This window comes from Ictalurus furcatus, chromosome 16, assembly GCF_023375685.1.
Source record: "Ictalurus furcatus strain D&B chromosome 16, Billie_1.0, whole genome shotgun sequence".
Lineage (NCBI taxonomy): Eukaryota > Metazoa > Chordata > Actinopteri > Siluriformes > Ictaluridae > Ictalurus > Ictalurus furcatus.
This window is the reverse complement of record NC_071270.1, coordinates 16,547,623-16,562,215: the sequence shown is the minus strand read 5'-3', so window position 1 is coordinate 16,562,215 and position 14,593 is coordinate 16,547,623. Positions and strand designations below refer to the sequence as shown.

Sequence of the window (14,593 nt, the reverse complement as noted above, 5' to 3'; positions counted from 1 at the left end):
TAAGCGTGCGATAAGGATGAGTGATTGTGCTGATCAGGCTGTTCAACAACTGAACGCTGGTTGTGCAACAGGTCATCAAGTGGAGAAGAGTTGTGCAACACGTGAGCGAGTCGAAACTGACATCATCATAATTATCATCATCAATTCTCGACCGCGGAGAGCGTGCAAAGCTAGAAATCTTTACAACTGACAACATGCCAAAGATTTTTACAGGGCTGAACTTACACGTTGATCCCAGTGACATTTCTGCCAGCTTAGAAGGAAAAAAAGCATAAGTGAACAGCTCTGATTAAGCCCATGTGTGGAGAACAAGCTGTTGCGTAAAACTCTGCTGGGCATTTTTTAAATGCATGCAACATTTTACTCTGGTTAACAGAGCTGTTTTTCTCTGCTTTGCATTGACAGGAAAACGTTTTTGCTTGTTTTGATTTTCGCTTATCTGCAGTGTTGCAATATTGCACGTATAGCCTGTTTCCACAACCATTGACCAACAACTATTTAACAACCTAGTCATTGTCTTACAAGTCTATAAAAGTAGCCTATAAAATAGTAACTTAATATTAATTTGCTAGCAAATTAGTAAAACGTAAGGTTATTGTCTCTTAAGATGTTGATCATTTCACAAAATGAGACACAGAATTCTATAATAAATTATAGACTACTTGTTGATCAATACACCTCATTTCTTAAAAAAAAAATAAATAAAATAAAACAAATAATATAGTACTCGAACGGATTTATTTATTTATTTATTTGGCAATTAAATCGACATTTCCCCCATGCCTAGCAATGATAGTGATGCTGCTGCTGCTGATGATGATAATGATGGTGATGATGATTATTATATATCTATCTATATATATACTACTACTACTACTACTACTACTACTACTATTATTATTATCATTATTATTATTATTATTATTATTGGATAATGTTCAGTGCCTCATCTCTTCTACTAAGTTGTGGCTACGAGTGTATGTATGTATGTATGCGCATTACCTGTTCACATTTAATCAGTGTACTTCCAAACTCACCGCTGATTGGCTGGCAGATTCCACAGTTAGCCAATCAAAATCTTCCAGTGTTTTTATGCTTGAGCTCCTATAAATCGGGCCATTGCCAGATTGAATTTCTCGAGTGACGAGAGAGCACGAGAGAGAGAGAGAGCATCGACCTGTTTCTCAAAGGTAGGCTTTGAATCCATGAGTTATATACTGAAAATAAATATAGGCTGCATGTCGGAAGTGTGATTTTTTTTTTATTAAGCATGGACATGCTACTAATAGATTCTTTTTTTTTTTAAATATCTGGTTTAATCATTGTATAAATCGTGATGTAGTGTAAAACATATGGAAAATATATGATAGATATAAGAAGCTAACATTTAAGTCCAATGTTTAATTGTTTTAGTGGTTATGTTTGTAATTGCATTGATTCAATAACCACATTTACTGGTAGTATTACTCAAATGTATGAGATTACATACAGTTTCATGAGTTGCTAAATTTGTTCTGTTTTACAAAGACCCTAAATCTGACATAAAGAAACTCTGAAAAAAGGGAGTTAATCTTGCAATACCTTATACAAATTCTAAAGTTCATAATGCCTCTGATGACCAAAGATGCCCACAAGGCTGTTTTTGCAGGGAAAGAAATAGGTGTGATCACTTTATTTAAAGTTTCAATTGCCCAAAAGATATCTAATTCCGTGTCATCTGTTTTTTAAATGACTGTCACTTCTCTCTTTCAATTACAGATCTGAGCTGGTGTGTACATCAGTCCTCTCGTAGACCTCTCTCTTGTTCACTATGGCGCCTACACTGTCCACGGCGTTTGCTCGCCGCTGGTGGATGGCGGTGACGGCCATCATTGAGAACCTGCTGTTCTCTGCCGTACTGCTAGGCTGGGGCTCCCTTCTCATCATGCTCAAATCCGAAGGCTTCTACTCCTATCTCTGCACAGATCATAGTAAGAAACTCAAGTTCGTTCAAGTCCTAAGAACAAGTATGCAGTAACAGAGATGCAAGTAGCATGCCTTGCTAAGTTGATCATGTCTTGGTAGTGATAAACTTGGTCATGGTTTAGATAAGGTTCCATGTGTAGGTTGAAAGGCCTTGTTTGACTTATATAGTGCTGTATATCAACAAATCAACACCTACTGTCTTGCGTTTAAAAAGTTTGGAATGCATTGTCCTACAACAGTGCTAAAAGGCTTTTATCAGCTCATCAGCTGTAAACAAGCCGTAAAAGCCCTTTGTGCTCTTTTTCACCACGGATGAAAAATGGGTTCATCCCCCATGAGCTACTCCACTGGAGATTCTTAATCAGGGTCTCTGCATGTAGAGCGCTCTATAGAGCTTTGAAGACAAGAAGTTATTCCACTGGGATTCACTGACCTAACCAGTTCAGCCATAAATTGAGAGGCCTAAGGCTATAAAAGGTTTACAACCTTAAAGAACAGCTTAATAACAGTTTACCTCTGTGTAGTTTGGTGTTTTTCAACTTTGAAATATTCTTTTTTTTTTTTTTTTTTTTTGCGTGACACAGTATCAGTCTTATTGATTGTGGTCTCAATTGATTAATTGACTTAAACATCGATCTCATGGCTCAGCAGGGTCTAAAGATTGCACCTGAGCACTCCTTGTTCCTGGAATTTTCTTTGGTTCCCTTGAATTTGAATCAGTGAGAAACTAGAAAAGTCACAAAAGTCAAGCTAATGGACACAAAAGAGCACAAAACAAGCTGCTTATGAATGGAAACAGTAGGAGCACAGAGACCTGCCCAAAATAATCTCTAATAGTGGATACTTAGAAACATTTGGAACACTTTAAAGTACACTTTTTTACTGTCTAGATCCTACTGATTTAGGAATTTATATTTGGGCAGAATGCATTTTTAGTATGTCAAAGACATATTTAGAGCTTTAATCTTTAATCCATATTAGTTAAAGTCACTTGAAGGTAAAGAACTAGCATCAAGTGTAATCAGATGAGTTAGTCAGTTCAATCTGATTTAATTCATTATAGGTCTTAATACCAATATATAAACTCAAAATCAGTCAGTGAAACATTAAAAGGCAGGACTTTCCTGCGTGTAGGTCTCTTTTGTACACGATGAAGCTTGATGCTTGTGACCAAGCATAGGAGGAGCCAGGTGTTCTAATCAACTTTTTCTTGGCATTGCAGTCTGATAAAAGCTCTCCTATGGTGCCAAAGTTCCAGTATTGCACATAGTATACAGGTTCCTCAGCAAAAACCTTAGCGATACAAGCCTTGGCCTTGGTCTTGAGTATATCTGAGTGCAAGGTGGCCTCATGTACCCTCTGTTCCTGAGTTTATCAGATCTGGACAGCACACTGTACTGGCAGTAAATAAGAAAGGACATTATCAGTTCTCACTTTAGTTTCTCAAGTCTTGCTTTTTTCTTTCACAATTTGCTACCTTTCAGTTCTCTCAAACTGAGAGTTACTTAAATGAGTTACTTAATGAGTTACCTAATAAGCACATACATACTCTCCATTACCACAAACTCCATCCACCTTGTGCTTTTCTTAACAAAGTCTACTATTTTTACAGTGTATAGGCACTATTGCTGCTCATGCATATACAGTAGAGTTTTTTGTGCACAGCTTACTTACAGTACTTACAGTAATTAAACTCTATAAACTAAACACTTAATGAAATTCCATTAATCATACCAAAATTTAAAAGATATAAAACGATAGAAAAAAATGTAAGATATTAAAATCCATTAAATTACATTACATTACAGCTGTAGATGTGCCTAGCCTTTATTTTCAAGTAGGTACAAATATTACTGACCTTGTTCTAAGTATCACCCAAGATCAGCAGGTCAATGAGTTTTAATAAAGCACTGGATGAAAGAAACTGAAAAGGAACTGAAACCTACTGTAACTGACTGTTTTTACTATGGTTTTTTTCTTTCGCTGTTAAATAAAAGCAGTTTCTGGTGAACCATGATTATGATAATGGTTATACATACACACACACACACACACATATATATATATATATATATATATTATAAGAGCAGTGATAAAATGTATGGTATGGATGTTGGTGTAAGATTGAATCATTTTGAAAATATGACTCTGTGCTGAACTTTCAAAATGACGTACTCCCTCATCCAGAGTGACTTAAATTCTGGTTACCGTCAGGTATCTTGGTGCTTGATGAATGCAGCTGTAACTGCACTATGCCCAGTTGTAAAAAAATTTATGGCACCTGACTGGGTGCCAACACCATATTACAAATTAAAAAAAAATGTTAAGACAGGGGGTTATGTTTCCCCAAACATGCTGCTCAGTCACTTGGATGGTTCACAATTAAAATTCAAGTTAACATTTATCTGAGCATTCTACAGGTTAAAATGTCATGGTTAAAAAGCATGCCTGATCTCTCAGAAGTGTGAATAAGCAGTGTGTGCAGGGTTTTGGGGCCATGTGTGCATCTTTTGCATATCTAGCATATCTAGCATTAGTAAAGTGTGTAAATGTTTTCCAAGGCCAAACTGAACTAAAAGTTTTTAAATGAAATTTTTTTTTAAAAAAAGGCTAAAAACATCAAAATGCTGGCTGAACTGTGACAAAGTGTGTCCTAAGCACAGCATGAGTTAAAACTTCCAGTAATGCAGCTCAGCCATTGCAGCACATCAGCTATTATTCTTTGTTTTTTTTATTTACAACAGTATTTCTTTTGCTTCTTTTGTTTTCTTTCAAGTCAGTAATATGTATTTCACACATTTTTCATTAAATTCATGTGTTTAACTGAAATAAATAAATTATGCAAGCTTTAGAGAATAATCCATTTATACAAGTGCAGTAATTCACACCAGTTATACAATCTGAAGGTTTTCATTAGTGAATCTCCTTACATGTAAATTTATAAAAACTCAGAAACTCTGACTAGAAAGAAGCAGTTTTCTGAACTAACTGGATTTTCACAAATACCACATTTTTTACTTAAATGCTTTTACGAATGATTGCAAATAAATTAATTTATATCCAGTTTGAATAATGAGGCCCATTGTGAATGATTTAGAGGCCTTGACCTCCATTACTCATTTTTATATTCAAAGCTGTTTATAATCTTCTCAGTCTATTACAGTCACTTTTTTAGGTCATGTTTACAAACCTTACTTTCAAATGATCCTACCAGCAGTTACACTAAGGCACAGGGGATAAAATATGAACAGCTTGCAGTTTTTTGTAGCCAGAAGAAAGCTGGGTAAAGCTGGGTGGCGTTCTGCTGACTTTAATGCTAGTCCTAAGAGCTAACACTTTTTTCTGTGTCAGCTCACTGTGAGACCTTCTGCTGAATGAAGTAAGTAGGGGCAGTTCCAGTTACAGGCGGAGGGATTATGTAACATACCCAGAGTGCGACAGTAAACTATTCCAGCAGTATATAATAAAAGACCAGCAAATTGGTGCTTTCCTTCTGCCTATCACAATCTTATCTCAGTATTTTACTGAACTCTCCATGCTAATCAGCACTTTACTGCTTGCACAAGGTCATATTGTAAAGCTAAAAGCTAAAGTTTTGCTCTTATTGTACATGTTAATAATATGGCTTAATTATCATTAGATGGCTTGAAGGATACAATAAAATAACCATTTTCCCTCAGATTGGACAGTCATAAATGCTAATATATTGGGCACCAAAGAAGATTTTATTGATAATACATCAGAAATCATGTAAGGGTGTAATATACAATACAAAATGAGCATAACATTTCTCACTTGTTGTTTTGCTCTCATTTCGCATGGTTATATAGAAGTTCAGTCTATGCAGTTCAGAATTAACTCTGCTACTCATTCCTAACTCTGTTGTGCATATATGGAAACATATATTAGGCATGCTTGCATATTATGTGAGGGTTTGATTTTTCCAAGAACCGCTGTGCAATTCCTGGAGCAGCATGTGAGGCAGTGTCATAGAACAGCTAGTCCATCTATAAAAAACTAAATCTTATCTCACCTCAGACTTTCGTTTGACTCATATGACACATGCTCCATTAATTCCATCTGTGCTGGGTCTATTGACCTCTCATTCTCTCTTAGTCTTGTTACATTTGCATTCAACAGCAGAAACCATCAGCTGATTGTGAAGATGTTTTTGTGCTGTGATTGTAGTTTCTGAAACAGGTGTTAAAACTCGGAGTGTAAATGCATATCCTGAACGTCAAAATCATGAATAGCAAGTTTGGACAGTGCAGACTTTGTTGTTACAGAAAGCTTGAACTGATAATGGTTTGATAATTGTCTGTCAAAATTTAATTTTCTTCTTTTTAGAAGTTATCAAATGTAATTTGTTTGACTCAGGTTTGTGGTGTTCTAAAGTCTTATTCACAATGGTTAAAGACTTTTCCTGTGAGATTTCCTTTGAGTTTTTATATGGGCTAGTTTCAGATTCTTGTTTAATCTTCTGCAATATGCTAAGCATGTGTAGCTGTTAAATACACCCCTTGAAACACTGCATATTTAATAATAATAATAAAAATTTTAGGAATGTTCAAGGAAACACTAAACTATTAACTGTCTCTATGGTTCAGCTGATAACTTGCACTGATAACTAAACCATTATACAGCATACTATTCTGCTATATATATATATATATATATATATATATATATATATATATATATATATATATATAAAACAGTATTTGAAAAGATTATGTTGATTTCTAGAGCGATCTAGATGAAATGAATTTGCTGAACTTGCTCTTACTCCCATTCTATTTTCCAGCTAATAGTACGACTTTCAACATCTCTACAAAAGCAGTGAATCCACCAGCAGCAGTTGAGGAAGACTACATTTATGAGGACTTTCCACATGGCAATGAGGTAGAGATAGTTCCTCTGAAGCCAGTGGATGAGCCTCTGCATTTGAATGGCTGGCTGATCTGTAAAGAGCAGGATGAAATGCTAAATCTTGCTTTCACCGTCGGCTCATTCCTCCTCAGTGCCATCGCTCTTCCTCTTGGCATTGTCATGGACAAATACGGGCCACGCAAACTCCGTCTGACTGGCAGGTTAGTCCCATGTTCAGTAATTTTGGTCTTAAGGCTGTAAATAATTTTTTTCTGACTGTCGTCTTTCTTTTTCAGTGCCTGCTTTGGCTTGTCCTGCCTGCTTATTGCCTACGGAGCCAGCAACCCCAAAGGTAGGACTATGGCTAATCCAACATCATGAGAACATTAATTAGATATATTGGTATGGGTGCAGTAAACTGACAAATGCTGTGTGTTTTTATTCCAGAACTTTCTGTACTCATTTTTATTGCATTGATTTTTAATGGCTTTGGAGGAATGTGCATGACCTTCACTTCCCTCACAGTAAGTGTGTTTTACTCGCATATTCTCTTTGCTGTTGTGCTGTTCGTTAAATTCTATTTTCATTACATTTCTTCTCTCTTGCACACTCCCTTTACTGCTCTTCATCATTTTTTCTGCCCTGTTTCCCTTGCTGCCACTTGGCTGGGTGCTCAAGCTTCTCTTTCATGAAGACCATCAGCCAATAGCCATTAAGGATGTTACCAGAGGCTCTGGGGTGATGAGTGGAGGGAGGAAAGAATGAGAGACTTTGTTTTTCGGTTTTCTAGCAATAGAAAACTTCTCTCTCTCTCTCTCTCTCTCTTTCTTTCGACCTGTTAGTGTACACTAGGTTAATTATTAGGCCCATCTCCCTTTCATACTTCTCTTTCTCATTCCTGTTGACTGGGTTTTGCTGAGGCGTGAGCTTTCCAATGTTAATTCCTGTTTGAGCAGTAGAGCGCTGACCTGGCAACAGCAGCCCAGGGTCATCACCAGCTCCAGGAATGCTTATGGAGTTGTGCAACCTTGACAGCATCTTGAACATTATGACTGTTTTTCCATTGCCAAGAAACTTTCTCAGAGGACTGATGGCATATTCAGTTTGGAAGGGTCACTTTTATGGTTGCAGAGGATAACAGTACTGAAAAGAAAGTATTCAGGTTACCAAACTACTTAAACTTTCGCAATGTTTATGTACCAGCATTATTAAGCTGCTGCTGACAGACTCATCGTGTAGAACATCTACAAATGTGGAGCTGATTTTTGGATAAATGCATAATAGATTTTATTATTGCAGTTGATTGTAAACAGACTTTCATATGTCATGCATGTTTTCATTCATATTTGGTGTTACTAAGTATTTTAAATTAGCCTAGTTCCATTATTGATTTTCTGTTACATTTTCTAGTATTTTCCTGTCATGGTGTCAGTACGGCGCTAGTATCATGACAGCACTAGTTTCTTAAAAGACAGTAGAGGAATGAGTGATGACTACACTGCTCCAATTAAAGAAACAAAGAGAATAAGGACTATTTCATGCTCCATGCACTGTAACATTTCTCTGCTCGCTCAGAACTCAGGCTCTTTAATGCGCTAGAATTCCAGACTAAATAAAATCCCTGTTGTTTTGCTCATAGCCCTTAATTACCCCATGTTTCCACTCCATTGAGCAGTTCACGCAGCCCAGAGCTGTTCCGAGATCAGTCTCACACAATGATCTGCACAGAATGCTGGTGTTCAGATAATAAGAGATAGCAAGAAGTGTTGTAACTTGCACTAAATAGATAAAATAAGATAAAAAATATGTTTTGTTTGTCTTTTTAGCTACCCAACATGTTTGGAGACCTGCGTTCTACCTTTATTTCACTCATGATCGGCTCGTATGCGTCTTCAGCTGTCACTTTTCCTGGAGTTAAGGTGTGTAAAAAACTTACAATCAAACTACATTCCTAGAGCATAGACTTCATGATAATAATGATATTTAGTCACTATTTGGATTTTTGTACAGTGCACTGTTTCCATCCATTGCATGCCCATTATACTGAGAAATCAAAATGAGAAAAGACATAAGGACAAAAAGAAACAACAAATGTCAAATGGAAGGTCAAGGTTTCAGTGTGTTTTATTTGTCTCTTCATAGGTGATCTATGACTTGGGAGTGAACTTCATCACTATCCTGGTAGTGTGGGCGGTGTGTGCTGGCCTCGTCTTCCTCAACTGTTTCCTAAACTGGCCTCTTGAATCGTTCCCTGGCCCTGAAGACATGGACTACACGTAAGACATAAGCATATGTTAAACATATGTTAGCATAATGTTTCTTAATATGGTAGAAAAATGTGGATAAAAATAATATAATGCAATAGTATTGTTCTGTACTGTATTTGAATACTGTAATAGTGTAAAAAAAAAAAGTGGCCCATGAGAATTCCAAGTGGATTGTTAGTGTGTGTGTTTTCATATTCTGTGATATCAGTATTGCAAAAATATACTGATATTGTGTTAATTAAAAACAAATTATATATATATATATATATATATATATATATATATATATATATATATATATATATATATATATATATATATATATATATGCGTGTGTGTGTGTGTGTGTTTGTGTGTGTGTAAATATATATATATATATATATATATATATATATATATATATATATATATATATATATATACACACACACACACACACACACACACACACACACACACACACACACACACACACATTGCACAGCCCTATTTCTTACCTGTCATTTTCTGGTTGGTCTTTTCTCCAGTGTGAAGATCAAGTTTAGCTGGTTGGGTTTTGACCACAAGATCACTGGAAAGGAGTTTTATAAGCAGGTGACAACAGTGGGCAAACGATTAAGTACAAATAACTCTCCCACACAGAAGGAGCTGGCCAACACTGAAGGTCACAAACTCTGCCTCTCCACCATGGACCTGGAGGTGCAGTGTGAGCCTAAAGATGAATGTAAGAACCAATGATTTTAATTTTGTTTCATTAACTATATGCATAACAGCTTGCAGAACCTGTTCCATAGTTTAATCAAGGTAGAAGAAATAAATTGTAAAGACACAGAATTGTCTAGAATATGGAAAAATAGAATAGAATACAGATATACTGTATGTAATGGTGTCTAAAATGTGTTGCTGTTTTTGGTTGCAGCTCAGTCTTTCATGCAGAGCATCTTCAGCCCTCTGTTCCTGCTCAGCCTGGTTACAATGTGTGTCACTCAGCTGCGTCTGATCTTCTACATGGGAGCCATGAACAGCATCTTGGAGTCCATGAGCCATGGAGACCTTGATACAGGTGCATGAAGTTTAAATGGAGAGATTGTTAGAGAGTTTTCTTTTCTCCTTGTGTATGAATTATTACACATGGTGACAGTGGGTCAGTAGCTTTCACTGTTTTCGTGGTAATTAGTACTGCAATTGTATTTTGTGGTTCTTCAGTGGCATTGACTATTCTTTTTTTCTGTTCCTCTTCTGTTAAATTCACCATGCTTCTTGGACATTTTCTGCAGTTGAGAGAATGGAGTTGGGTAAGAAATTGGTGGTTGTATATAGGGATGGGTGGTATGGTATCGATATTGTGATAAATGACACCATGATAAAATTTTATGATAGTATCATGGTATCGTCAGTACTACAACAACACTGACTGACCCCAAAATCACAGTAACAGCTAGCTTCTTTTTGGCATTTTATTTGAGCTGATTTTCAAAATGTCTGTTTTTATCTGTTTGCTATAAATATTACAGCAAAACTAAATATGATACATATTGTATTGTATTGTATTGTACTGTGGTTTGATATTTTTGCCATATCACCCACCACTATTTATAAGCTAGCCTAAATCACAGAATGTGCTTTCAGCTGCTTTGCTGACCCAGTAATTAACCTTCACCCATACAGGTTGCTGCTGGACAAAAACATTCCCTCAGTTCCGGCTGTCCTGTTTTTTGTGACATTGGAAACTAAACTTATTAATGCTTACCATGACTCATTCATTAACCACAGTAGTTACTGACTGACCTATGATTATTCATTACAATGTACACTAATAAATAGTCCTCTTGCTCTCTCTATTATTCACAGTGAGTCTGTACTCCTCTATTTTTGGTGTGATGCAACTGCTGTGCCTCTTGACCACTCCAGTCATTGGTCAGATCATGGACTGGAAGCTGAAGGACTGTGATGATGAAACTGACATGAAAGATGCCAGCAAGTGCGTTGGCATCATACACCACATCAACACACTACAATACTATTCTGATACATCACTATATAGTATTAATACTTAACATATATTAGAATGTCAGAATCTGTATATAGTAAAACTTGTTATAATGTACTAATGGAAAATCTGTGCGGCTGTGTGGTTGCGCTTAACTTCTTCAAATACACACTTGCAAACAGCATTTCTGCTATTATTGATCTGCTATGCAAGTTGTTACCATACACTTGGTTGACACTGTATGTTTTTAGCTGATATGCAATGGCCTCAATGATCACCTAACAGTCCAGAATTGTTTGTCTTTTTTAAAAGAATGTCAATATCAGGCCAAACTAATTTTAGCCACAAAAACCAAAGCCATCTTTATGAAAAGTTTGGTTTGAAGTTTTGCTTTTGTGTTTAGTAGTTACATGTAGTTGATGCTCTCTAAGCGATCTGTTCTCTTTGTAAATCTTTTCTCTTTGAATCATTTTTCAGAGATGAGCCAAAGCCCAAGCGAAGGGACAGAAAAATCCAAAAGATAACCAATGCCACAAGAGCCTTTGCCTTAACTAACTTCATCCTTCTCGGTTTTGGCATCACTTGTCTTATCCCTATTCTTCAACTGCAGGTAAGTGAATGCAAAACTTTCTGCTCCCAGAAATGAAAACTTATATGACTTGCCCTTACATGAACACTGTCAGGCAGGTGGATGTAAGCACAAGCTTAACCTTTATTAATGATTATTATTAATCTTTATTATGGATTATCCAAAAGGGAAGACAGAATTGTGGTTAAAAAAACAAGAAGTAGAGGACAAACAACCTTCAATACAGAGAAGCCAGATCAAAACCAAGAAAACAATATTGCTTAGAGTTACTATTTGAAAAGATGGCAAATCCTCACAAAGAACAGACTGAGTTGCTTAAACACACAGTTTATTATGAAAAAACAGGAAACAGGTGTGTTATTGTTCAGGTGTGTGTGAGTGTTGTAAAGTCTGGGCTGGATTCGGATTGGGATGAAGAGTGGAAATAGGTCTGACAAACACTCACCATAAGCAGCACAAACCTGCTCTTGAATAATTGTTCCCTAACCTTAAATATGTAGTATTACCAGGTTATCCACATTTTTTGCCGACTTCCCCTATAACTAGTAAACCATTCTCCAATAATAACTGCCTTGAATCTGTAATTTCTGTACATTGTCTCCTCCCAGAGGACAAACTGACCAAATGCTTTACAAATAACACAGTATTAATAATTGTATCATATACAGTATATACATAGTTATTGGGCTTGAAATGAACACCCCAGTAGGTCTGGCTTGTATGTCTCCATGCTCTTGTGTGCTTTCCTCACTTACCATTCTCCCACCAGTATGATTTCTATACAGTTTATCTGTTCTCACCTTGCAAAAGCTTAACTAGGCAATATGCTGTGATAATTACCAGTCAAGTAAAAATGTAACAAGCAGCATGTAATAAAGCATAAAGGGTGCAAAAGGCAAACAATTCCCAGTGGACATGTTATGGATGTCTTCCCTGAAACAGTTATCTTTAATATTTGATGACTCAGCTAAAGTATTGCCATGATTGTGTCTCTTATGATAAGGTTTTATGGCCACAAGTGTGCCAAATTCATCCAGTTAATCAGGACCAACAACTGCACACATGCAGTGTCCTTGCAGTAATGTGCAATGGATTGCTGTATGTTTGTTTTAATAATACATAATAAATTAATGAAAGAATTCACTCAGTTTTTAAATATAAGATGTAACATTTTTGGATATTGAAAAGACTGAATTTCTGCAGAGTTAATGTCATGCCTTGTATACCATTAAACAATAAAATTTAAAGATGTGTTCATTAACATCTAACTCACTTAGAGACATAGGATTAATTGATACATGAAAGATTAGGTGATTTTAAGCTCAGATCTTAACCAGCATTCTCTCTCGCCAGATGCTGTCTTTTGTTCTGCATACCATTGTCAGAGGTTTTATTCACTCCGCTGTTGGAGGACTTTATGCTGCTGTGTAAGTCAAACTTTTAAACAGCGTTTAAGAGTCAACCAGAGATTAAGAGTCAATCGCCAGTGTAGAACTCCTGGTTGTAATTTAATGATTGACCATTCTTATGGATGTGCTTTTTTGTGTGTTTCTTTACAGCTACCCATCTTCTCAGTTTGGAACCCTGACAGGGATGCAGTCTCTGATTAGTGCCCTTTTTGCCCTGCTCCAGCAACCTCTTTTTATGGCTATGATGGGGCCACTGGAGGGAAATCCACTCTGGGTATAACCACACACATATTATCAGAATGAATTGCACTGTTAAGCAGAGGAATAGCAAGAATCTCCCCTGTGGAGTGTTGAGATCACAGATCTCTAAACTTTGTCGCTACATATTCACACTCATACAATCTCAATTTCACATAGTGTGTAATAAAAGTGGTGGTGCAGTATTTGATGAACCCCTTCTTCTTTCCGTCCTCTGTCTTTGTGTATCTGTTCCAGGTGGATGTGGGTCTCCTTGTCCTCAGTATGTTTGGTTTCCTGTTGCCCCTTTACCTGCTGTGTTTCCGCAAAAACCTTCACCAAAAGAGGAAAGAGAAAGAAAACGAAGCCAAGATCTACATCAAAATCAATGGCAGTGACAAGACGGAAGCCTTTGTCTAGACCCAGGCCACACCCAAAAACTGAAGCAAGGATATACAGAGACAGAGAGAATGTGTGTCATTTTTATTATGACACACGCATTCACATACACTTCTTGCTTAGAGGTTCAGTGAACTAATAATGCTGTCTTGGAAACTGCTATATCATCAATGTGAACTCATGCTTACAACAACAACAAAAAAGAAAGATGTAAAAAACAAGTGGAATTAGTGAGGAGTTGTGTGTTAAACTGTATATTAACTCTTCTCACTGTGATGTGTGGAGAGAAAAAAAACATTTGCACATTCACGTTCTGCTGGCTAACTCTTGCTGGCTTACCGATGTGCTGTGCAAAAAAAACACCAATAAGAATGGTAATGAGAATTTTGGTAATAAGAATTTTATATTTGTATGAGTTTATAAAGATACATTAAACAAGCTGGTCCATATGAGTTGGTTGAATGAATTGTGAATATTAGTGACTACATTTCTGTGCCACTTCCTCAATTAGAAATTCAAGAACAGCAACAATCAATCAGGAAGTGCACATTAAACCCAGTAAGAGCCCTCCTGCTACAGTATTTGGATGGACTTAAAAATCCTGACCTGTGTCACTCCCTAGAGGCAAAAGTGGGAAAGGCTAAACTATAAATTCAGCTAGTGTTCTGTATTCTTCTGCTGCACAGCACTTCATGGAGGCAGTATTTAACCAAAATCAAACACATTTCTGCTTGGTTATAGAGATTATGACAGGTACAGTAACTTAAGAGGTGCTATGGAACATCTACCTGTCAGGGATCTTATTTATTTACAATGAAGCATGTCATCAAATCCATAATATATCGGATTACATCTATCATTATTATTA

At 36.5% G+C, this 14,593-nt stretch overlaps 1 protein-coding gene across 2 annotated transcripts; it reads left to right on the top strand.

The window, feature by feature from the left end:
- Nucleotides 1-850: 850 nt before the first annotated feature.
- slc43a2b (solute carrier family 43 member 2b) lies at nt 851-14,593 on the top strand. 2 transcript variants are annotated; one of them, XM_053645794.1, is made up of 15 exons: nt 851-1,190; nt 1,759-1,970; nt 6,770-7,055; nt 7,131-7,186; nt 7,282-7,358; nt 8,661-8,753; nt 8,977-9,110; nt 9,629-9,825; nt 10,021-10,164; nt 10,379-10,396; nt 10,953-11,082; nt 11,569-11,701; nt 13,034-13,107; nt 13,240-13,363; nt 13,585-14,593. In XM_053645794.1, exons 2-15 carry the CDS (start codon nt 1,811-1,813, stop codon nt 13,744-13,746), a joined length of 1,788 nt encoding a protein of 595 aa, XP_053501769.1. In that variant the 5' UTR covers nt 851-1,190; nt 1,759-1,810; the 3' UTR covers nt 13,747-14,593. The 2 variants fall into 2 exon arrangements, with proteins under 2 accessions (XP_053501769.1, XP_053501770.1); XM_053645795.1 differs by lacking the exon at nt 10,379-10,396 and having other exon boundaries at nt 853-1,190.

Excerpts from the sequence above, each read along its gene's own strand:
- slc43a2b (XM_053645794.1), top strand. The coding sequence starts at position 1,811 with ATGGCGCCTACACTGTCCACGGCGTTTGCTCGCCGCTGGTGGATGGCG. Across the intron at positions 7,187-7,281 it reads CGGAGCCAGCAACCCCAAAG|AACTTTCTGTACTCATTTTT; the intron begins GTAGGACTATGG and ends TTTTTATTCCAG. Across the intron at positions 9,826-10,020 it reads GTGTGAGCCTAAAGATGAAT|CTCAGTCTTTCATGCAGAGC; the intron begins GTAAGAACCAAT and ends TTTTGGTTGCAG.